At 37.2% G+C, this 25,321-nt stretch overlaps 1 protein-coding gene across 4 annotated transcripts in view; it reads right to left on the bottom strand.

The window, feature by feature from the left end:
- Nucleotides 1–25,321, bottom strand: part of CWF19L2 (CWF19 like cell cycle control factor 2) — a 74,855-nt gene that overhangs the window by 29,763 nt on the left and 19,771 nt on the right. For all 4 annotated transcript variants that reach the window (XM_062615347.1, XM_062615350.1, XM_062615349.1 and 1 more), the window contains 5 exons: nucleotides 24,094–24,187; nucleotides 22,874–22,989; nucleotides 20,638–21,344; nucleotides 19,537–19,633; nucleotides 17,883–17,972 (listed from right to left, as the gene is read on the bottom strand). In XM_062615347.1, coding sequence (XP_062471331.1) covers nucleotides 17,883–17,972; nucleotides 19,537–19,633; nucleotides 20,638–21,344; nucleotides 22,874–22,989; nucleotides 24,094–24,187 — 1,104 coding nt within the window. The remainder of the gene's footprint in view (nucleotides 1–17,882; nucleotides 17,973–19,536; nucleotides 19,634–20,637; nucleotides 21,345–22,873; nucleotides 22,990–24,093; nucleotides 24,188–25,321) is intronic.

The raw sequence follows: 25,321 nt of genomic DNA, 5'->3' as shown, positions 1-25,321 counted from the left end.
TCTTCAAGGACAAATAATAATGAAGCTCAAAACCAAAATGGAAGCTTCCAGAAGGTGGAACCTGAGACAAGTCACCCAGGAGGACCACAGAAGCACTTTAATGAGACAGCACTAAATGTACATTTTACCATCTTACAACTGGTGTAAGAGTTCAAAAACTCTAAGTAGGAGCCACCTGATCTAGAAATAGTGCAATCAGTCAATGGAATCCTTTGTCTGAGATACATCTTTTATTTAAACTGAATAAAGCCTAAGAGGAAATTAATGATAAATGGTGTTATTTTCCTTATTTTCCTTTCATTATCCCTGTCAGCATTTTGAACATAATTTTGGGGGATTTTTTTGCAATACTGGAGATCACAAAGCACCACATTCCAGCACCCAAACTACACAGAAGACAGGACCCAGAACTAGTCTTCTGCTTTGAGTTTTTTAAACTTTCATTTCAAACTTGATTTCAAGCATATTGTTAACTGAAGAGGTATCACAAGATCCATGTCACAACTTATATAAAAAAGTGCGTGTCCATTCTGCATTACGCTCCTAATCTCTACTTCAGTTGAAGGGTGAGGAAGAAAAACACACACACAAAAACCCCCTGATAGCTATGACTGACAGTTCCTCTGAGATGATATTACAAAGATGAAAAACAGAGCAGCTGTGAACATATTAAAAGCTGGATATCAGAAAGAAAGAAGTTCACAGTATGGTCCTTACCAGTAGACAGAGATACAAAAGGTCAATATGAAAACTCCTGGTAATGCTGATTTTTCTTTATCAGAACCCAAGAAGCAAGCTGCCAATTGCTTGGCTTCAGATCAATCTGTCAGCCAGTGACACATGAATGGATAGTAAAATCATCATCACTTATCTGAGCACAGAGAAGATCCCTCAATTTCCTTGTACAATGGCATGCTGGGCTAAGTACCCTTATCCCTTCATTTTATCCCTGGTTGACTTCATTCATATCCAGGGCTCATTAACACTCTTGAATTTGTTAAAAAGGGCTGCAATCACAGATTCATTTCAGAAAAATATACCCTTTTGTAAAAATAATCTGGAGGAATATCATCCACTCATTTAACTTCACTGCAGCTCAGGAAGATTACAAGACTATCTCCCGTGACTTCTCTAGCCATCAAGCAGAGAAAGCAGGAACAGCCTGGAACAGCTGTACAGCAGGAGTGAAGAATAGACATGGAGGACTCATTAAGCCAGACAGAATTTATCAGCATGTATGAAAATAGAGCATTATCATATAGCTCAGTGATGAAGGCACTCTCATGGATTACAATCCTTCAGACAAAACACGAGGGAGTAGAATTAATATATCCATCTCCCAAATGACTCCTTGAATACTTCATTAAACCTTACATCTCAACTATTGCAAACTCCATTTCTAGGTTGTCCTGGGTTCAGCAGTAGCAGTCATTTTTTCCCCTTCTTGGTAGCTGGTGCAGTGCTGTGTTTTTGACTTTTGGTCTGTGAACGGTGCTGATAGCACCGATGTTTTTAGTTACTGCTCAAATATTTGGTCTGGCCAAGGACTTTCTGAGCCTCATGCTCTGCCAGGGAGGCGGGAAAGCCAGGAGGAAGCAGAGACAGGCCACTGACCCAAACTAGCCAAAGGGGTATTCCATACCACAGCACGTCATGCCCAGTATGTAACTGAGTTACCCAGAAGGGCACGGGCTCTCTTTTGGGGTCGGACTCGTTTCAGTGGGTGGTATTGTATTCTCTTCCCTTGTTATTTTCTATTATCATTATTATTATTGGTGGCAGCAGCAGTGGTTTGTGTTATACCTTAGTTACTGGACTGCTCTTATCTCAACCCATGGGAGTTAAATTCTTTCGATTCTCCTCCCCATTCCTCCGGGAGCAGGGAAGGGAGAAAAGAAAGAAAGAGGGAGGAAGGGGGGGGGGTGGTGGTGAGTGAATGAGCTGTGTGGCTGGGTTTAAACCACAACAGTTTAAAACTCACAGTTGCAGCTTACAAAATTGTTACCAGTGAAGTACTCATGTCCCACGTGCTGTTCCATATCGCTCCCTTTTATGTGCCCAGCCCTCATTCATCAGCAGATGAAGGTATGCTTCAGGGCATACCATCCCACCAACTACCTTCTCATTTGGAATGGAATTTACCACCTTTCAGCTTTCAAGCTGACAGACATCCATTCAGATGATGGATGTCCTGTCAAGAGCCAGGTCAGCTCAGCTCCTTCCAAAACAGGGACAACAGTACATTCCCACTTATTCTCAGACTTAAATAAGGATATATGCATATGCCCTGACCTCCCCCCAAATAATACTTTAAAAAGGCAGAAATTCTTCACCAGAAAAAAATAAGTATTTAACTTTTTAAAAGCATATCTATAAAAAAAAAAGAAAAACCTTTAAAAAGCCAGAGAGCTTCTTGATTGCACTATCAGATTTGTCAGATCTTATAAACAACTTTATTAACCTCAATTTGAAGCTATTTTCCAACAAACAACTGATGTCTGCTTTACATCTGTTACCCTTGCCTAATGAAAGCTTGTCCCAAAAACCCCAGTGAAGTCTGAGAATTCTGTAGATATTGAAATATGCTAGCTTCAACAGCTTAACTATATTTTTCCATGAAAAGTCATCACATGAAGGCAGTAGTTATGGACCGAAAAGCTGTCTAGGTAAGCCAAACTTCTCTCTTCTGTATCACCAAAGGCAACTCTCTTTTTACAAAGGAAACCAAGATGTTCAACACTGGTCTGGCTCCAATAACAACAATGGTATTTTCAGAGAATTCACATACAACACTACTTACTTTTTCTGCAGCCACCTGATATGTGACTCAGATGTTAGTTTTGTACAAGATAAGGTGTTTTCTCTCTACTGAGAGCGGGTGCAGAGGTAATTCATTGCAACATGAGAAAAAAGCTGTATGCTTCTGCCCCACTCTTGCTACGTGCTAAAGGTCAAACCTGGCTAGAGATGCAGACTGCCAGAGGGGGGCACGACTGGGTTTTCGTGTTATCACTGTGCTGCTCAGACAGGTGTGAGACCTAGTTATCATTACAGCATTAAAAGCACTATTAACCTGAAAACATAACAACAAAAAAAAAACAATCAGCATTAGATGAAAAAGAGGATAACAGGTTACAGAAAAAAAATATACTAGGAGCAAAAAAGACTGTACAGCATGTTTTTAAATGGGATATAAATGCAAATGGAGTATTCTGGATATATTAACAAAGAGGTAACCAATGCAGGTTGCTAAGGAATTCGTTATTTATTTTGGCATATGAAAAAAAAAACAACCAACCAGAATAGGTAGACTTTTGTGAAACTGTTATGCTTAAACAACCTGTGACTTAGCAAGGCTCAGTACTGCGACAGACAGTAGAAACAATTTTAAAGGTTGAAGGAGATGGGGAAGAGGAAAGCCAAAGAAGCTGCAAAGTGCTTCCATTTCTCCACATGCAAGACTTCAGTTGGCCTTACATCCTATTTGGGGCATTACACTTCAAGAAAGATGTAACGTAACAGAAGAGAAACTGGAAAAAAGCAAGAATTACTAGAGGTCACATAAAAAGTTAGAAGAGAATGAAGACAAAATTAGGGAACACACGCTGGTAGGCTGAAAAAAATGAAGAGGTTTTGTCAAAATATAGTATGTGATGAATAGGAGGAAAACAAAAAGGGTTAAATTGCAAAAGAAATGCAAGTTGCATATTAGAAAGGCTCTTGAACATTAACGACTGTTGAACAACAATACAGTTGCCTATGAAGAATATGGAATCATCATCATGGGGGGGATTGAGGTTTGGTTTTTGGTTTTGTTGGGTTTTGGGTTGGGTTTTTTTTTCTAGCCAAGATGGAGTAAAAGAACCACGGATGTGTACAATGGAACTATAGAGGAAAATAGTAATAGAAAGTTCTAATGAGGGATTTCAGCAGGCTCTCAGTTACTCAACATGGAATCACACAGAATAAAACATCTGGATACAATACATATTAAACTCTTTGAGTCAGAGCCCTACAAGGGTTTTATGAGTTTTGTGAGGGTTTGGGGTTTTTTCCTAATTTCAAAGCGTCCAAAGTCCTGGCATGAGGCATATGAGAGTGACCATAACATATTTAGATTTAATATTCCAGAGAAAAGGAAAAGGAAAAAAAAAATCATAGTAATATTTAGCTTTAGAAGACAAAGTGCAAAAAAGGAAGTGGTCTATCAAAGCGAAAGTAAAAAGGGCAGATAAAAGGATAAAATAATGGATTACAGACAGCATGAAGACTAATGTTGAAGGCATACTAGAGACTAAAAGTAAATGAATACTGCAAACCAAAATGAATCCAATGGACCAAACGATTCAGGCATGATTATTCAGATTAAAGGTGTTATTAGAGGTAATGCCATCTTTCAGAAGTAAAAATCCTGACTAAATATAACTGAATGTAACACAGCATAAATATAGAAAGTTAAATGTATTCACATAAAAGGGCAAGACAAAAGTTGATTTTGAGGAGGATCTCACTAACAATAATTACTGAAGCTATTTCTAAACACATCAGATGCAGAGAGCTTTCTAGTAGAAAAAACAAAACAAAACAACCCATGCTCAAATGGTTACAGCAGTATCAGAAGATGACATTTGAATAATAAATTATTTTCATTCCAAATATAAGCTTTTCCTATTCAACAACTTCCCCCTCCCCCCCTTCTTTAAAAAAATAATAAACTTTAGGAATCTTCTTTAAATTGAAACATCAGTAAAAAGAGTTTTCAAGCAAACTGCCATGAGAGATGATCTTCACTAGAGCTCCCAAAAAAGAATTCCAATACATCATGTCCAAATCCTTCAGCATGCAATGTATCATTTAAATAGGTCTCATTACAAAAACAATGGAGGGTTGCAATTACAACAGAAACCTTTAACATATGCCAAAGGCTGATTCTGGGAATTACAGTGCAATGGAGCATCTAAAATTTGTAATGGACAAGCTCACACAAGTGTAATAAAGACCAGTATTCTTCCATACCTGAACAAATGTGGCACACTGGGCAAGAACCTTTGCAGGGAAAAGCCATGACTGACAGAAACATTAAACTTTTCTGAAGGATTTTCAGGGATTGGTGTTGGGACCGGTCTTGTTCAACATCTTCATCGCTGACATGGACAGTGGGATTGAGCGCACCCTCAGCAAGTTTGCCAATGACACCAAGCTGTGTGGTTCGGCTGAAACACTGGAGGGAAGGAATGCCATCCAGAGGGACCTTGACACGCTTGTGAGGTGGGCTGATGCCAACCTCACGAAGTTTAACCATGCCAAGTGCAAGGTCCTACACCTGGGTGGGAGCAATCCCAGGCACAGCTACAGGTTGGGCAGAGAAGAGATTCACAGCAGCCCTGAAGAGAAGGACTTGGGGGTGTTGGTTGATGAGAAAATGAACATGAGCCAGCTTCAGTGTGCGCTTGCAGCCCAGAAAGCCAACCGTATTCTGGGCTGCATCAAAAGGAACGTGACCAGCAGGTCGAAGGAGGTGATCCTGCCCCTCTACTCTGCTCTTGTGAGACCTCACCTGGAGTACTGTGTGCAGTTCTGGTGTCCTCAACATAAAAAGGACATGGAACTGTTGGAACAAGTCCAGAGAAGGGCCACAAGGATGATCAGGGGACTGGAGCACCTCCTGTATGAAGACAGGTTGGGAAAGTTGGGGCTGCTCAGCCTGGAGAAGAGAAGGCTGTGTGGAGACCTCATAGCAGCCTTCCAGTATCTGAAGGGGGCCTATAGGGATGCTGGGGAGGGACTCTTCATTAGGGACTGTAGTGATAGGACGAGGTGTAATGGGTTAAAACTTAAACAGGGGAAGTTTAGATTGGATATAAGGAAGAAGTTCTTTACTGTAAGGGTGGTCAGGCACTGGAATGGGTTGCCCAAGGAAGCTGTGAATGCTCCATCCCTGGCAGTGTTCAAGGCCAGGGTGGACAGAGACTTGGGTGGCACAGTTTAGTGTGAGGTGTCCCTGCTGATGGCAGGGGGGTTGGAACTAGATGATCTTAAGGTCCTTTCTAACCCTAACTATTCTATGATTCTATGATTTAGAGGATCATGGATACCAATCTAACTGAAAGAGTGTACTTAAAAGTCATGTTTTATCTGTTGATATTTTCTTTACACAAGAATGGAGTAACTACTTTATTTACTACTACCAAACTGTGTAACTGCCCAGGGAAGCTTTACAAATATTCCAGGAACTGTTATAATCTTTCATAAAAGAGGCAATAATAATCTTTTTCTGTTTATGTAGAGATTCACTTGAACCTGACTTTTTTCTTCTGTTTTAGCTTGGTTTTAATAACTGGAGAATGCAGTATTTCTTCATGCAGTAGCATGGCATTACATAGCTTACTTTAAACAAGTTTCTGAATTAATGACATCGTATAAATATTATTAAATATTAAACATACTAAGCTATCTTATAAACAGAAATATTGGTGATAGTCATCTAATTATTCATTAATAAATATAATCAGATAAATATTATCTCTGCTTCTGTAAGTGCAACATAGGTATGAAAATGTACTTTAAATATGATATATATTATTAAATATTGAAACTGGAGAAAAGGTTCAATAATCTTGTGATGACTGCTACACAAACTGTAATTTACAGTCTGAAACAAACAAAGATGGTGTGTATTTACAGAATGACAGGGGAATTGTTTGTTGCCATTACTTAAGTAACACGAATTTTTACTTCAGGCCAATTAGATATGCAAAGTACACAGTTGTTCTCACCAAACATACAAACCACTACACAGCAATTAACACCCAACTGAACAAAAGCAAGCAGACAAGTCTGGTTTTAAAAGATAAATGTTTTAAATTAAATACATAAATAAATAAAATGCAGTTCTGAAAAAGATTTTTGAACTCTCCAGAGATGATGCCTGTTCCATAATCCAGCAGGAGGAAATGGAAAAGCTCTGCCACCAGGTGCACAGCTTAATTTGAGGAACAGACACTGGAGTAGCTGAACACAGGGAGTAAGCAGGCCAAACATCTGAGGTAGGATCTACTCAATTGGAACTGGGTTTTAGTGTTAATAGCTAAAGAGAATAAAATATTTTTAAGAGTCAGTATATTGTGGGACAGCAACTAGAGCTAATAGAAACAAACATGTCTTTTTTAATTACTGAGCCAACAGAAAGCTGCAGGCCACGCGAGTCGAGAGCTGTCTGCAAACGTTTAGTGACAGCTTCATCAAAGTGGTATAAGCTAATGAAGGAGTAACAAAGCTCTGCAACTGTCTTCAGCAAGGAACAAACTTCTACAACCAAATACCAGCTATGGACAAATTAAGATGCTGGACCAGGCATACTGCCTGCTTACTTTCTCTTACAGTCTATGGCAAATGGAAATGCTTGGAATACTGACTTATCCTCTACTGGAGAAGTCCACCCTTATAACATCAAGTAAGTGCCTAGAAGACATCTAGCACTTCTCAGAGTGTCACACATTGTTATTTCCTACATTCACTATCTCCTGTTCTCTTCCATTATTCTTTCTTCTCCCATTTTTGTTACCCTTCTGGTAGGTTCTCAGGTTGCATTTACACATGATCACCACCATTATCAAAAGGATGAGTCAATTTCACCTAGAAAGAGCAGTCTGCCTCCTTCAGTGCTGATATAAGGGCATGTCTCACAATTGAGGAATCAGTGTAGTCAGTATCTGGAGTCCCCATGTAACATCATCTTCAAAGCATCTAAGATATACTTCAGGTTCTGCCCTTTGTTGTGAATAATGGAACTGTAAACCTTGAGGTAATGCTTATAAAATCAGTAGGTAGACCATTCTCTATAACAAGACCAAGGGCTAGCTCTCACAGCAAGATGAAGTTAAAACGGTCACAAGTCTGTAGCAGCAATCCGTTGTATAAAACTCATATTCTTTGATTTGCAATGAAAATTAAGAGAAATAGCATGTGGAAGGAAAGCAAGAGTAAACTTCTGTCTAGGTTAAAATTTGAGTATTTCCAGACTCAGTAAACATAGTAATAAGCATCACTATTACAACATCAAAACATATTAAAATAACAAAAATGGGATTAAAAAAAGGTTTTACAGGATCAGAAGGTTGGTCTGCCATAATCATGACCTTGTGCTTAAAAGTGAGGAGAAGCATTAGAAAATCTAATGCAGCCTGTAACACAGAAATGAACTAGTTTACATAAGAGTATCTTCATCAGGTAGTGCTAGGTTTATCTATAAAGCATGAGACTAAAGAAAAAAAAAGACACCGAAAAAAAAACCACATTAGTTACTTAGACAACCACTCGTCGTTTAGGTTCTATCCTTTCTTTCCCCAGGTCAGTGAGTGACACAGGTTAGTAATATGTTATGTAAATAATTTTGTCTTATCATTATAAAACTGGTTGCCCTTTAAATTCAACATTTTTTTTCCCTTGTATTACAAAAAAAAGGTTATTTAGCTAAACTGCTTATTATTCAGAATACCTGGCTTTCTTATTCATCTCCTCTTTATACTGGATACCTTCAATCATCCTGCACTCAAAAATCCTTCTTAGAGCATCTCTGAGACAGGGTGATCAGAATAGCATCCTGAGAGTAGAACGGCCACACACAAAAACCTGAGATCAAATTCACTAAGAGTTGTATTGCCAGCATGTGGAATTAAGACTGGAACTGGTAATGTGTAACTTACAGGAGCTTGCAATGTGTCCAGTGATCTGCCTAGTAATGGGAAAAGTCTAACAATAATAATATTGGATGTCAAGAAGCCACATAACTTTGCAATTACAACTTTAAAAAAAGGTCTAAACATGCAGTTTGATATTTTAAGTTGTCAGCTACACTTCAAAATGGATAGTCACTTAACCAGATCACCAATGAGCCATGTAGGCATGGGGTGTAAGAAAATCTGTTAAATGAGATCACCAAATAGTTTGTTTATCTAGCAAGAACATCTGATACACAACATATATACTCAGACCACAAAAAAAAGAAAAGATTGCAGCATGCTGGTTCTTAAGTCCACAAATTCCTATTTCATCTTATCCAAGACAGAAATGTAACATAAAACCCAGAGGGTAGTAAGAAGCAGCTCTGGTATATAAAGTGTTTTCAGAGACAGTAGTATCAGAAAAACTGAAAGCAACAGATTAACCCAAATAAAAATAATAATTCAGACACATGAGGGAGCTGTACTTTTATCAGAAAGAGAAGCAGTCCAGCCTGAAAAAAAATATTATTAAAGGAGCATATGTAAAAAAGGGTTAAAGAAAAAAAAAGCAGAGGAAGAATGAGTACAATTAGATGTTGCATCCTTTTGAGCTTCTACTCACATATATCCACACCCTCAAGCCATTATCATTCCTATGTATTTTGTGAGACATCAGAAGAAAGTGAGAGACTTAAAAAAGCAAGAAGCCTATAACATCTTCCTACCTAGACAGGCAGAACAGAATGACAAATTTAATACTGATGTTAGTAGTGGCACTTTCATTTCACACACCAGTGGAGAGCCCCCACTCTCCACAGCTGTCAGTGCAGAACCGATGAAGAACCTCTAAAAATCCCATACGTGCAACCTCACAAACCATATCTCATTATCCAGATGTGCTGGCCCAAAACCAAATACTTTATTCCTTTTGAAGGATGGGTGCATAGTTTAAGTGCTCCTCTTAAACAACCTATTTCTATAAAATACTTCTGCTTTACATTGGTAGCAACAGCTAACGAGACCTAACATGTAATTACACTAAAGACCAGGTGGTCCCAATAGTCATTGGTTGATCAAATTCTCCTTTCAAAACCTAATTTTGAACACAATAACTGTGTTTCATTGCTTACACATACAAAAAAAAATTGTTAATTTAGGGTTCACACTTTTATAAATGGCTTTACATGTAAACTATTTTAAGTCCATAAATGTTTAATACCGTTTATTTAGCAAGGCTGTGCCAAGATCAGGAGAAGAATCAGTGAGGTTCTAACCTTCCGTTTCAGATTGGAAGATTCCACTGCACCAGAAAGGCTTTCCAGAAAGGTTTTTGCTTTGGCTTTTTCTTGGGTTTGGGGAGGTGTCAAATTTGTTAGGAAAACCAAAATTTACTCTGAGGAAACACAGTGAAAGGGTAGATACAGCAGTAAAAATACACAGAAATTCAACAAAGTATTAGGAGAAAAATAGAGCTAGAGAAAATGGCACCACCAGCTACAAGTGCTGCATGGCACTTTGATATGGCTTTTGCTTCTACTGTCAAAGCATACTCCAAAGTTTTTATCAGTTTGAACTCTAAGAAGCTTTATCCACTCTGTCCTTTTATACTGTTATATATACTGAAACCAGGAAGATATTTAACGGCATCTAGTTACTGATACAATTTCTCCAGTACTTTTTAAATTGTGAAAACCAATTTCTTATAAATTACATTAAGGAAGTTAAGCCACTTTGTCTTAATATGTGTTTGTCTTATAAATAATTCTTACTGTTCTCTTACTGACAGCAACAAAAGTTTGCACTGATGATATTAAAGCTGTTCTGCAAAAGTATACCCACTTTATTATTCCCTGTTCCTGTCACAGCTAGTCAACTCTTTGTATGGAAAACATGCTTTGCAGAAGAAAGAATGGTGCAACCATTCCTCAGACAAGATTCAAGTGTGATGGAACAGCCGGAATTAAGAAATTATGATGAGCTGAAAACAGCTGAGAGTAAACAGGCCATCTGTTGCTGTATCTCCCCACCATCTGAAGTTCCAAATGAAAGCACAGATTTTTATTGTGCATTTAGCGAGGATCATTAATTCTCAGCATTCTATTTTTCATACAAATGTCTCAGCTGTATTTTCCTGAGAAGCGGTTTTAAATAATCTTTATTATTCTTTATATATCAGGTCTAAAGGTCTAAAAACATTACTACAACTGCAGTGGGTATGTCTGTGAAAGGCAACCCAACCATGTGTTATTAATATATATTACACGTAAATTTCAAAAGCCAAATATTTTTATTGCAGAAAAATATCTGTGTTTATAATCTCAGCTCCCAAACCTAAAACTGAACATGTTGGAACACCTGCGATTTTGAATGTTAATTTTCAGGGTCATTTGGTATTCTGTGATGTTGGGCATGGGTTTTGTAAATAAAAACAAAACCAAATATATATATATATATATATCAGAAGCACTGATTATTTTTCTTCTTTCTTTCACTTCCTAATCCAAAGTGTTAATCACTATCTAAATTTTAGCGTAAGGTGTCCCTGCCCACGGCAGGGGAGGTTGGAACTAGATGATCTTAATGTCCTTTCCAACCCTAACGATTCTATGATTCTATGATTCTAAATTTTACATGCACACATACATCACCACATATGCACACACATACACACCACTTTACCTTCAGGTAACTGGCTCTTTCTCCAAGAAATCACTGTCATTTTTAAGCTGTTTTTGAAAAGGCAAATCATGAAAACATGATAAATATCCTCATTTTTCCCTATTATCATTATTGGAACCAATAGAACATTATTTCAGGTTTGTTCCACAGTAGATTCCTCTCAACTACTCTTCATGTCATGTGGTTTACTTGTCTCAGGTAATAACTGTGCTGCAAATACTTCCTCTAGATAAAGATGCAGCATGTTCCATCCTATCTCTCTTAATGCAGAACTATATAGAATGGAATGCAATGAATGATATTTTATCATAAATAGGATATGAGGCATAAGCCAAGCCACTGGATTCAGTTTCCTTTCTGAAAAACGGTTAGCATTACTTCTTCAAAAAAGAAAAAACAATTTATACTGAGCTTGTTCTCTAAGAATTCTCTCTCAGTCTGGACTGTAATGCATCTTAGGGATCCAAATTAAATATCCGACCTTCAATACATTAAAATTTGTGTTCAGATGTAGTTTGTAAGAGGAGGTGTTGGAAACCTAATCAACATTATTATTTATACTCAGGAAGAATAACTAAATAAAACAGAAACATTTGAAGTACATGAAACACTTGATATTACCAAGGTTTTCACTAAAAGATGAGCCCTACTTATACCATAAAACTAGCTAAATTGTATTTTCCTTGCATTAGAAATCTTCTCCACCCATGATGCACAAGCAATGGATTGAAGAGTATTACTCTTACAGCTGGAACAAGTAACCTAGAAAAAGTTTTCTCCTTTGAAGCAGCACCACGTCAGTCAGATGCCTACTATAAAGTGAAATACAATGCCTGCCAAAATTGAATACTATTGCACTACAGGTATCTTTCATGACCAAGAGGCTTCACAGAAGCACTACATACCCTTCAGGTGATTTTGCTCTGATTTTTTTGCTCTACACTGAGGAATGTATAGATCCTGTAGAATATATATTATTTTTCTTTTTATTTTTTGTATATATATATGTATCACAATCACTGTTTTATTCCTTATGTTTCAAACACATTTATTAAATTAATCAGACTGAATGCTGATGAACTTTTATAGAGAATTCAGTTATTCATATGAAGATTTGCTATGCTGAAATCATTCTTGTGTGCCTTGCAATTTCTCAAATGCAGGACATTTTTTACTTTTTCAGAACTTTGCTCTCTTCTTTTAAATACCCTATGACAATATATCCTCTACCATGTTATTGTGTTTAAAGTACTACCTTCTACCTTTCATTCAATTTGGTATTGACTTTTTATTTTAAACACAATTCATCATTATTAAGAACTGTCTCTATCAATTTCTTGGCAGAGACTACTTTCTGTTTCCTGCAGGCAGATTAATTGCTATGGAAAATGGTAACAAGCTTAGTGTTGAGAAGTTTTTTTCTTATAGGTCATACTTCATTTGAAACTGAAAACAGTTTTAAAAGATGCATACACTTCATTTATCCACCACTATTGACTGAGCGTAGATTTACCTAATTTTGCATCATGTCAATATACTTCCTGATTAAAAAAATAAACACAATTAAGTCAGTTTGTAGCAACACAAAAGCAAACTCTTTTTCATTTAGCAGATTTGACTCTAATTCTTATGCAAGGACCGTACTAAATGAAGCATAAGACGAACGAAATTCTGGGGAAAAAAAAAGAAAAAGCAAAGCACACAAATAATGCACATCATAAATTATTTAGAACTGACACAAAGAACACTTTCTACATGCAGATTAAAACATAAAAGCAGTTATACTGGATCAAACCAAAATCCAACATGTCTTTTCCAGTAGCAACCAAAGGTGAATGCCTAATGAAGAGTACAAAAAGAAAGGATGCCTCCAAGCATTTGTAACTCAGCAATTAAAAGCCAGACATCATTTCTGTGCAATTCTCAAGGAATTTGTTTTTCATAAACACTGTCCAATCTCTCTTTGAACCTATTTAGGCTCTCATCATCCATAACTTCCTGGAGCAACAATTCTGTGAAGAATCACCTTTTCTTCCACTTGTTTTCAATCTGCCTTTTCAATTTGGACTAAATGGCTGTCGGACTAGATGATCATTAAAGGTCCTTTCTAACTTAAATATTATATATTCTGCCTCTTACTCATTTAAATTGTACCTCCCATCTTTTGTACCTCTAAAAACCACTGCAAATGATGGGCCTCAAAGGACTATTAATGTTCACGATATATTCAGTTAAGTAATAATACACAATAAAAACATAAATTACATCAGTTATGACTGGTACTGACAATGGTAGAGGTGACATCCTCATAACCAATGCACTCATATCCAGAGTTGTGTAACACTTTCAGATAAGAGAAACACAAACTGTACTTAGAGGTAAGCCATGAACACATGGAAGTTTTTTTAAATGCTGAAATCTCCACAATTTTCTGTCTCCTTAAATTCATTAAATACTCATTTTCATCACCTATCCTAAATCAGAAACCCTGTGGTACAGCAGCCAACTCTTACACAGCTTCACTAGGGCTCAAAGTGTAACTTCACTTTTCTCAAAATGCCCATGACATAAGCATCTGAAGATCACGTACTCCTATCTATAAAAATATTTAATTCCGGTTTGGGCCTTTCATGCAGCCCAGATGCCTCTTTTGCATATTCACCCATTTTTTTTTCATTTCAGTAGACTCTGAAGGTTGTCTCCTGCCTAAGCGTAAAGGCAAAACAAGCACAATCTAGATATTAATTCACCCTTGTGACAACATACAACTCAAGTGTGTAGGTAGAGTAGCCATTAGGGCCCCAAATTTCACTTAACAGACAATATAACCATAATCATATTAAAATTCATAGGACTACATGCTTAAGGTAACCTGCAGTGAACAACAAGGAGGTCTACCCAAGCTGAGACATCCAGGCAGCGTGCAGCAGGCATACCATGTCGGTTAACTTCTGTCTGTGGACTTTGTCAGGATGGTACATTCAGACAAGCTGATGTCTTTCACTAGAGCTGAGCACACAAAACCAGCTGAGACACCCGTGCATTTGCATTAGTGCCTTTAGTCACAGACTTTCCATTTACAACACAAAGATGGCCTCTAACAATCCAATGTGCCGTAAGTCAGGCTTGTTCAGTGTCTAGAGCACTTAAACTGTTGTTCCAATCTAATTTCATGTTTCAATCTAGAGACATTAGAATCAAAATGTTTACTTAATAATACAGAAAATAATTTATGACGCGCTTAAGGACATCAAATATTGAAACATTTAGAGCTGTGAAGAAATATTAATAACTACCTCGTGGCCCCAGTTATCTTCTTGTTTAGTCTTGTGCTCTGTTTCACAAAGCCTTGTTGTTGAGGGCCTTTCCCTCAATAGGGAAAAACTTAGGGTAGCCTGATACATACTGTGGTGTCCTCCCACTGTCCTTCTGCTTACTGTAGAGCAGAAAATTTCTATCTCCTTAGGCATTATGCCTGATAACAGCAATGCTTCTTAGCTTTCCTAGCACAATTAACTAAGAAAATACTTACAATAGCACACCAGTTCAGAGGCTATTAAAAATCACTTCTATTTAGGTTTCATGTATATGTGCGTATATATATACACATATACATATATATATATCTATACATACACACCTGTATTTATTTATAGATATTTTATTTAAAAAATAGCTACAGTAAATAAGTAGGAAAAAGTACAATTGAGAATTTAAATATTTTAGATGATCTGGAAATTGGGGGAGGGGGAGGGAAATAATGTGGAAAAACTTCAGTGAGCTAATATCCCCAAACAATATTCCACAGTACTTCTTGTGAAATACCAAAAAAACAAGATACCTTCAAGAGGAATTTATATAAAAACTCTCTTCAAAAAGATTTAAAACTAACCTCTTCAAAAAATCCCACCCAAAATTTACTAAAAAATTCATCTCTCAATTCATGCAAGAGTTCCATTTATGAAGCTACTCAAAAGCTGCAAACAAGTTAAGCACAGCTAATAAATTTTCATCTTTTCTGCACTTTGGACACACAGAAGGCCAGCAAATCAAATGTTAGACAGGCAAAATGGTTTGTAATGCATAAAATAAACACTTCAATACCACTGAAAATGGTTCGAGGCTAAAAAGTTACTATTTTCTTTCAGTATCAAGAGAATCCAAACATCCTTTAGCCTGCACGGAATTTTAATCCGGGATACCTTCATACACAGAAAACCTGTAACACTATTAGTCATAGATGTTCACTTCATTTAATAGAAATATGAGCCTAACTACTAAGAACAAAGAAAAAAATCAAAATAAAAAAGAAAACAACTTTTCCTCAAGGAAAATTTTTGCTATAAAATTACCCAGTGGGGCTTACTCACAACACAGCTATGGACTTCTGCTTCAGTGTCTTTTACAATTTTCTTGTATTCTAGGTTCAGAAAGATGCATACATCATGCTTTTTGGATTCTTTCATCTTAAAATACCTGCTTGCAACATCTAAATGCATCACAAACCACAGGTCTTCAAACCACAGATAACTTTAGCCAAAATGTAAACTAGTAACAAAGTGCTCTTACCAGGATCTGTAACTGGTGAAATACATCATCTGATCAATGTGCGGTTTTTAAAAATCAAACATCAGTATCTGAAAAGCTGTACTTAAAAACAACATTTTTCAGCTTCGTTGTTTTAGAATTCTTGCCTAAATCAAACTAACTATAAAAGCTAGATTTGCCTCTGTTCTCATTTACAAACAAACAAATAAATAAAACCAGGATTTAAGCTACCACTTGACAGTCCCTTCATCTGTAGTTTCTTCATCACTTTAACACAAAATAAACCAGCACTGATGTCAAACGAATTGATCCTGTCTCCTCTGTACAAGCCCCAGCCATACATGCACACCCCCTTATACTAGCATGAGTCTTCATTCAGTCACAACATGAACTGAATTGGGAAATTGATCCATGCTCAATTAGTCAAGAAGGAAAAAAACCTTCCTAGGGAGATGTATTCAGAATTGTCTCCATGCTTCCTGATTTATCTCCCCAGTTCTCCCAACAGAAGCGAAAATAAAGCAAAGCCACATTTCAGGACCTTTCATAACACAACACTGGCCATGCTGCTACAAGGTACTAGAGATAGACCTGCCTGAGACAAAATGCTTCCTATTTGTTATTCGTAGCAGAGGTAAAGCTATCAAACTTCGGGATCAGTGAGACATCCATTTGGAAAACCACTTCCGTGGGAACTGTTCCAAGTATTTTACTGGCAACACATCTGGCTGAACTGACTGAGGCTATCACTTGGGGGGGGGGGGGTGTCAATGTTATAGAAAGACTCAATCGTATAGTATCAACTACATCTGCATAAATCAGCCCCTGGTGTTACAAGATGGTTTCGGAACATCTACGTTGTTCAGATACACGGTGTTATATAATTGACCCTTAATACACATTCTGCTTGTGTCCCAGTACTGCAAACTCAATTTGATGCTGTAAAACCAGTAGGACTGCCCTGGCAACTATCACAGGATAGGATATCACATAATACAGGCTAGAAGTAGCCATGAAACAGGCACAGACAAAGCATATTCATAAAAGCCAGCAAGCCGCAAAAATATACAGGAAGACCCGCACCCTCTGGAAAGCAAGCCCTAGCAGTAATTAAAACCCAAATGACTTCAAATAGAATTCAAGGATTCCACCATGGTTTGGTGAAAGCCTAGGAAGTTAGAGCAACTTTACAGCAAGTTGTGAAGAGGTTGATATTGTTCTGCATGATGCAGTTCAAGAGCCCAACCTTCACAGAATTACAAACATAAACAACACCGCTGTATCTGTAAGGGAATCATAGAATCATAAAATGGTTCAGGTTGGAAGGGACCTTAAAGGTTCCAACCCCTCTGCCACAGTCAGGGGCACCTTCCACTGGACTATTTGAATTGGCAAACCATGGAAAGTCCAAAACAGCAGGACTGGCAACAGTCCTGGTTCTCACAAACTAAAGATTGTTAAAACTTTAGGTTTTGCCTTAAAGTCTCTTCTCCATCTTGAGGACAGAGTTCATAAATGAAGATATTAACCCTGTTTCCTTGTAGCTATATCAAAGTTGGTATGGAAGAAGATCACATTCCTTGAATACCACTCTTCAAAAAGAACAATACTTGAAGCACCAACTTCTTCAGAAACATCAGAGTTATGTAACAGCCAGCGCTGTCAACATGGCACATACAAGGTTTATTTTTAATGGAAGATATATCATTACTTACAAAATACTACCAGTAAAAATATTCCTATGGAAGTTGCTAAAGAACAATGGAGAAGGTTTTGTTTACCACCAAAAAGTACAATTCAATTTGAAAAGTAACTCACCTAAAATCACACCTTGTAATTTTCCTAAGTACATTTAGTGTTCTCTGTAATTTGGCTGCTACCTGTACTATACCGTTGTGTAGCACAAAGAAAAGAAGAATATTTTCCCCTTACCTCTCTGCCAGAATTTGCTGGAATCTGCCCTTGAGTTTCTCTCAATTTGCGAGCGTTCTGAAGTTCTTCTTGAAGTTCTGAAGCTAACTCCTTCAAAGAAGTGGTAGTACTCCATTAGTTTAACCATTTAAAATTTATAGAAACCTTGTATCTGAATTAACTACTCATTCCATTTCTTCATGGTTTGGTTATATTTTTTAAACTGTAATGACACAAAAGACTAAAGAAAGCATCTCAATATATTTCACACAATTCTTTACTGGACATAAAATAAAAAATAATGTTCATAATGGAAGCATTTAAAGTACAGAAACATACACTGTCATAAAAATACCCACCAAAATTATGCTTCAACATTATTCAGTTATACTAACAAATGCTTTGTACAGCTAAGCTTAGGTGTATAGGAAGCAAAACAAGGAAGCCTGAACACATCAAGTCAATACCTTTACAGGCTATTCTACATATTCCTTTGTAATGAGACTAAGGAAATATCCCTCAGACATTTTTGCTATACAGCTTCCTATCTCTTGACCCCACATGCTCAACTTTGGCACTTAAAACCTTACTTTTGGCACTAAAATGGACAAGAGGTAGAAAACAAGAACTGTTTACAGTCTTGTGTAAATTGTTTTTCATTCATCTGTTTATCAAGTAAATAAAATCATTTTAGAATACGCTGGTTTGCTAAGAATTGCTAAGTCACAACTTATCAGCCTATACAAAACACAACCATTTATACTCTGACCACTTTGCCGTTTCATTGATTGGACTCCAACAATCAAGCCAATACTTGCTGCCCCAAAATTAAATCATTTGATCAACACCAAGCAGTAAGTCAGTAACAAAAGTAGATTCAGAATTAATTTGTCCTACATGGTCAACCATAATCTCTGGCCACCAGGACATGCTGTTACATCACCATCTATTCTAGTGTGTGTGGATGAACTTGTTTAAACAAGCTGCATTTTCAATTTGGTCAAAGAAAGGCCATGAAAAAATTATTTAAAGAGCAACAAGGCACAGATTAGTTAATTTATTATGTATGCTATGACTGGCGTTTGTGAGGTTTTGTTTGGGGTTTTGCTTGCTTTTATTTTTTTTTACATAGGCTAATTCAGAGTGCATATTTTGAAAAACTGCATATATAAAACTAACAGTATTATTAACCATTGTTCTCATTGCAGAGCTGGATGTAATGGCCTTTGTGATTACTTTCAGTTTTTGCATTTCCATATCATAATTAGTAACCATACTTATACAGCAGATCTACGGACCACAAACATCTACTTGTGACAAAGCTGATGAAACAACAAAAGCTCCAGACACTGTCTATGTTGTGACACAGACTGGGAGCTTTGTAGTTTTCACCTGCTACCTGCTTAATACATTAAATACTATAACAAAACCACAGAACAACTGGGTTTGGTTATGCTGCCTAGTTTACAAAACCTGGCAACCTGAACCTCTACTCTAGTCCAAGAACCACTGCATTTAAAACAGAAGTTACAGTAAAAGCAGTACCTTCAAGTCCTAACTGATAAAGTTTGCAGGACTTTATTTGCTTGAATACTTTTTTTCTTTAAACAACTAAATCACTATCAGCTTTCAAGAAAAATTGCAGTAAATCATTAAATTTTTTCATAGGCATTACCATGTCTCCCATGAGTTCTGCCTTCACAATCCTTGCTCCCAGTTTGTTCATCTCCTCTTCAGTAAGGATCCGAGGTGGCTCATCATTTGATGTGTTTCTGTAAAACACCAGCAGCACTAAACCCACAGAAAAACAGTCATATTTACCTGTGTAATCAAATATTATATGCCTACTGTACTGATATATATGCCCCATCTCTGCAAGTCCAGGTTGGATGGGGCTTTGAGCAACCTGGTCTAGTGAAGGTGACCCTGCCCATGGCTCAAAGCCCCATCCAACCTAGCCTTGAACACTTCCAGATATCATCCTCCTTACATACTCCAACCAAGAATATTTACTTATCCAGCTTTCCCAAGCAACTAAATAACACCATCCTAACTATAAAATACTTTTGCACATGCCTACCTATTGTTGGGAAGATCTGAAGGAAAACATTCACAGTAATAATCCCACTGTTCATATCACTGGAAGAACCAGCAAGCTGGTAATACTGGAAAACATGAGTCCTTGAGTAGACAAAAGCTCAGTTCTCTACCACTTACTTTCTTGACAACCCCTCCTTACCACTCTTGGTTGTATTTCCTACCACTTACTAGTTTGCATTTCCCTTTCCACTCCTATTAATCTTCCCTCTTTTCCACAGAAATGCACTTTTGTAGTCAATACCTTCTACTATTTTTCAAATGCTACTACTTTAGCATATGAGTTCATATCACAGGTGGCAAACCTATCCCTGCTGCATTAATTATTTCAGGTTATAGTCAGTATTTTCTTACATTTCAAGTTCAATTTTATAAATTCAACAACAGTTAAGACATCAGTTTGTAGGCTTTTTTACCTAAGAGATTAATTTACTGCAGCATGAAGGAAGCAGAAAATAACCAATCATTAGCAATTCTCAAATATGCTGAGACAAGTTAAGTAGGGGTCCATCACTTCTACAGTGGTCCATTTTAGCTGTCTCAGCTGGAAGGCTAGCCTCTTCCTAACTAAAAAGATCTCATTTAATCAGATCTAATACTGTCATAAAGAAGACAGAGTTTCTGGTACATTTTGCCATGAAAAATACAGCAAAGACAAGTAAAGATGTTTGTCAAATACCTAGAACCGGATGCTTTACTGTCAGATAATGTTTGTTTCTTCCCAGAGATATTGCTTGGGTACTCCTGATGCAACTTCTCTTTTACATTACTTGGAGTTCTTTCCCTATTATTGTCATGAACTTGTTCCTTAGTACCTGATGATTTTTGATCAGACATTAATTTCTCATTGTTATCTTCTCTGTGCGTTTTATTAAACAGTGCAGTATCCTCACTAGGTTTTTGGAAACGGCTACTCAAAGAGCTATGAACTGTCAGTTTGGAAGAGGACTGCTGTGACTCGTGGACTCTAGGTGAAGATGATAAATCATCTTCAGAGGGTTTCAGAAATCTGTGTTTCATGTTGCTTAGAGATGAACTCTTTCCCTGACTTCGTTTTTCATGGGAATATTGTTCTGCTTTGGAGCCTCTCAATACTGAGTCTGTGCTACTGTGTCCACGTTCTTGGTCTTCTCTTGGCGTATCTCTTTTGTGATCTTTGTCTTCTTGCGCCCATCCCTTGCCATACTTCTCCCTAGTATAGCTGCCAAAAGTGTTCCTGTTCCTACCATCTTCATCTCGTGTCTCCTTTTTCATATACCATTCTTTCTTCTCTTTCTCACTTTCTGAATAGTAAGGTTTCTTCCACCTTCCACTTCCATAGTAATTTTCCTTTCTCGATGCAATCTTTTCAGCTTCATCTAATCGTGACTGAAATATCTCCATTGACTGCAACAAAGAATAGAAGAACAGTCATACTGCTTTTCAGGTCATGGGGTGTTGTGAAGCTTCCTACAAAGTATTACAAGCAAGGCACCATTCTGTAAAAATGAATCACAGTGCAATGGGCAAGGCATGGAGTGGAAAGGAAGACCAGCATGAAAAAGGGAGTTTAGAACCTCATGTCTAAGATACTCTGCTGGGAAGGCTTTCTGATTGGACGATTTCTAACTTCCATCCCGTGGCTCTAAAGTGCTAAAGCCCTCCTGAGAACAGGGACCAGGGCCCCAGAACTGTCTCCTCCTGGCAAGCTGGAAACCTGAGGCTTGAGCAGGGAGAAAGGCCTCCTCTTTCTTACTCATAAACGTTGCACTTATGCTCACCAGATGCTCAGATTCTACAGAAGCAATGGTTATTCCCACTGAACCACTTTACAATCTAGTTTAACTGTTAAAAACAGAGGAGAGTCGGTGCAAAATCTTTAGCTTCAGTCTTTGAACAACTGTCTCTGGCTTTCTGGATAAATATTCTATCCATTAGGCAATTATACAAAATAGGGACTGTTCCTCTTCCCTCTTTTGAGCTGAAAATCCACCAATTATTTTTTTTCCCCTCAAAACATTACAAACCAAAGCAAGTCAGACAGGGATCTCTTTTGATCACTGTCCTGCACTTCAGCAGCCAGAGCAGTTCACACTGTTTGAACTCTAGCTTCTTGAGAAAGATTCTTAACATTAAAATTCTTTTCAAGCACTGGTATTGAATAATTTCTACCAGCACTGACTATGTTAGGTTCATCACTCAGGAGTGACTACAATTCAGTTTGAAGACAGTAGTATGGAGTCATAGCGTCTTACCCAGCATTTCCACAACCAACCTAGCCTTACCAAAAAGCCCACAGAAAACTCAGATGTAACACCATGGCCAAAATTCAACACCTCACACCTTCAATGAATGCTTTAAAAAACAATAATATAATATGTAGGAGGGGCAAGTTTGAAGACTTAATATTGTTATTGCAGACTGCTTTATTAAAAATAAATTTTGAAAACTTTTAAGCCCTTCAGAAGCAAGCAGCTTTTTCTGTATATCTGGACTGAGCAGAACACAAGTGGCCAGAAGAATCATATTCAGTAAAATTTGACACAGCTCTCCAAATTATCCTGGCATTATTGTTATTCTCAATGTGCATTATTATCTGGTAGGTGCACAAGAACAAAATATGTTTTCTAGCATATATAATAATTTTGGAAGCACTCAGGTACTTTGTAACTGGGATCATTTGAACCTCCTAATATAGAAGACACGCGTTTTAAATTTGGTGTAGGATCCCATACATTAAAAAATATTTAACAAAAAAGATAAAAAAGGCTGGGTAGCTTTAAACTCTTCATCACTCAAGAGAAGCTTTAGAGGCTCCTTTTTCCTACTCCTTTCCATATGTGTTGTACTACATGTTAAGTATTTGTGCCTTTAGATGAAAGCAACCTTTTCCAAGCATTTAACAGTATGAAAAAGATTTAGCTGAAGATTCTTACCCCGTATCTCTCAACTACAATTTCCTCAACATTTCGTTTCTCTCTCTCAGCCTGCTCCTTCATCCTTTGGTATGATTTTTGTAACCAACTTAATCCAGCATCTTCTACCACAGTAACTAAAGTAGAAAACAATGAGAGGTTGTAGCGTTAGATCTCCATAGTTACTTCTATTTAACCTTTCTCTGTACAAAACATTAAGCCTTAATTTAATGTAAAAATTGAAGGGATGCAAAAGAAAAATAAGAAGAATATAGTAATACAATTACATGTTTATATACGTTAATGCTGGATTTACTTCAGCAATACACTGATTTAATTTAAGCCAATGCTGGATAGACATTAGTAGTACACTGATTTAATTTAAGCTTCTCCATTTTATCACAGAATGCAACAAGCAGTTTCCAAGACAGGAGTGGCATATGAGAAGTTCTGAGGGCTTTCTTCCATCCGTTCTTTGGCTTACCCCTCACTTACAAACATGTGCATTCCATTTGAGAAGCTAGCAAAGATCTTAACACTGGAACACAGATTCACTGATACCTGTCACCTCTTACAGATCACTGATCTCTCTGACTCCTAGAAGCGGGCATGAGGCTAATAGATTGCAGGACAGCCTATCCGCAAGAAAAGGCTCCCAAAGAGAGAAAATCCAGGGACCCCACTGTTCCCTGTTGACAGAATACAAGCACCCTTCTTATCGCATACTAAACACTTCATGACATTATAGAAAATATTTTTCTAACTGCTCTTGCTGGCAATAGGCAGAATAGCCCCAGGGTAAGGAAAAAACTGAAAAGGTCACAGAAATTACATTTTTCACAAACTGAATCTGTAATATACTTCATTTTAATGTGACTCAGACTTCTGTGGATGAATATCTTAAAATTATAATTTGTGTAATGGAATGAAAGGAACCAAATGAGATGACAACAATTTATCTTGTCTTGGTTAAATCATATTTTCCTTTAATTAGTTCAAAATGGAGAATTTCTGTAAAGATGTTGAAGGTCAAACCACTCAAGACTAAAATGCAGTGAAAAGTAATTCTGCAAAACAGCATACTATGATATTAACCCCAATATTCACTATGGAATTTTCACCCAGATTTTATTTTATTACACATTATTATAATTCCTTTACATTAAGATTAGTAGTAACCTGTTAGCAACACAGAGATTGGAGATAAAAATTTAATATTCATAATAAAAGTTGCTGTTTACCTTTCTTAACTGAAGTTGCCTCATCCTTCGCTGGTGGCAAACCTGTACCACCATCTTTCCAATAGGGATTGAGTTCTCTCTCAGACAGCATGGCCTAAACAGAAATAATTTTAATGTGTGCATAGCATGTGGTTTGTATTTTCTAGAATATTTGATAAATATTTGTAAGAGACAAGTGTGGGAATAGTACAGCTTACTCATATCTTCTGCTATCTGAAGTCAGTGGAAATAAACCTAATTCTCCATCCTGAGTCAAAGTTCTCAAACATGTGCTTAGTTGGTACCTATTAAGATACACAGAAGTAGTTTTACTGTTTGACAGCACTGCCAGTGTAGCACTTGTATCTGAAGGACCACTGTTTGGGGCTCTTAGTTTTATCTCAGTTCCTGCTTTTCACCCTCAAACAAGTTTGCTTATTGTGATTCGGTCAACTGATTTCTCTGGAACCAGGCAAGAAAGTCCACTGAAGAAAAGGCAGTGGATTAGGATTAGGCATTCCAGCACTAAATTCTGTATTTGTTTATGGTCTATCTTCAATTCATCACCACTGCTGGCATGCTGCATGCATTTGTTCTCCACATTGTTTTGGGTATTAAAAAAAAAAAAAAGACAGACATTCTGGTGAAGAAAGCACAGAAGTATAAACCTGCATGGAGAACAAGTAGTTGGGTGGGAGAGTCTACAAAAATCATATTCTTCCAGGATGAAGAATACATATAAATTGTCATTAACCATATAATACATGCTGACATTTCTGTGATTTAATATCTCCACATTCTTTCATCTTTCAACAATTCAGACAAAGTGCTCAGCAAAAACTTATGTGAGGAAATAAACCCAAATAGATTAATCCATTCTCAAGAGACAATAGCGCTGCATACTATACACACTAAGTCAGTCTGGTTCCTAGCCACAACAGAACTAACTGGAAAACCTAAGAGCAACAAATGGCCTACTATAAGATGTGAGGACAAGTAACTATTACTGATCAGCAACTATGTTTTCCTATCAGACTGCATTGCATTTAAGGAGCTGAATGAGCAAATGAAGCAGCCAGGAACTGTATGTAAACAGAACTAATTTAGTGACAGCAACCACTTCCCCATCCAGACCCTGATCTCCCCATGTGTTCACAACTGCAGCATGAAAGGTAAGCAACTGCTCTGAATTCTTTTTTCAGAAAAAAACAAGCTGCAGCACCCTACACTTTAACACAGTAAATTAGGT

This window comes from Pezoporus occidentalis, unplaced genomic scaffold, assembly GCF_034315485.1.
Source record: "Pezoporus occidentalis ecotype Australia unplaced genomic scaffold, CSIRO_AGI_Poc_V1 ctg18, whole genome shotgun sequence".
NCBI classification, from domain to species: domain Eukaryota; kingdom Metazoa; phylum Chordata; class Aves; order Psittaciformes; family Psittacidae; genus Pezoporus; species Pezoporus occidentalis.
Note: the sequence above shows the minus strand (reverse complement) of the source record. Positions and strands in the feature narration are given on the sequence as shown.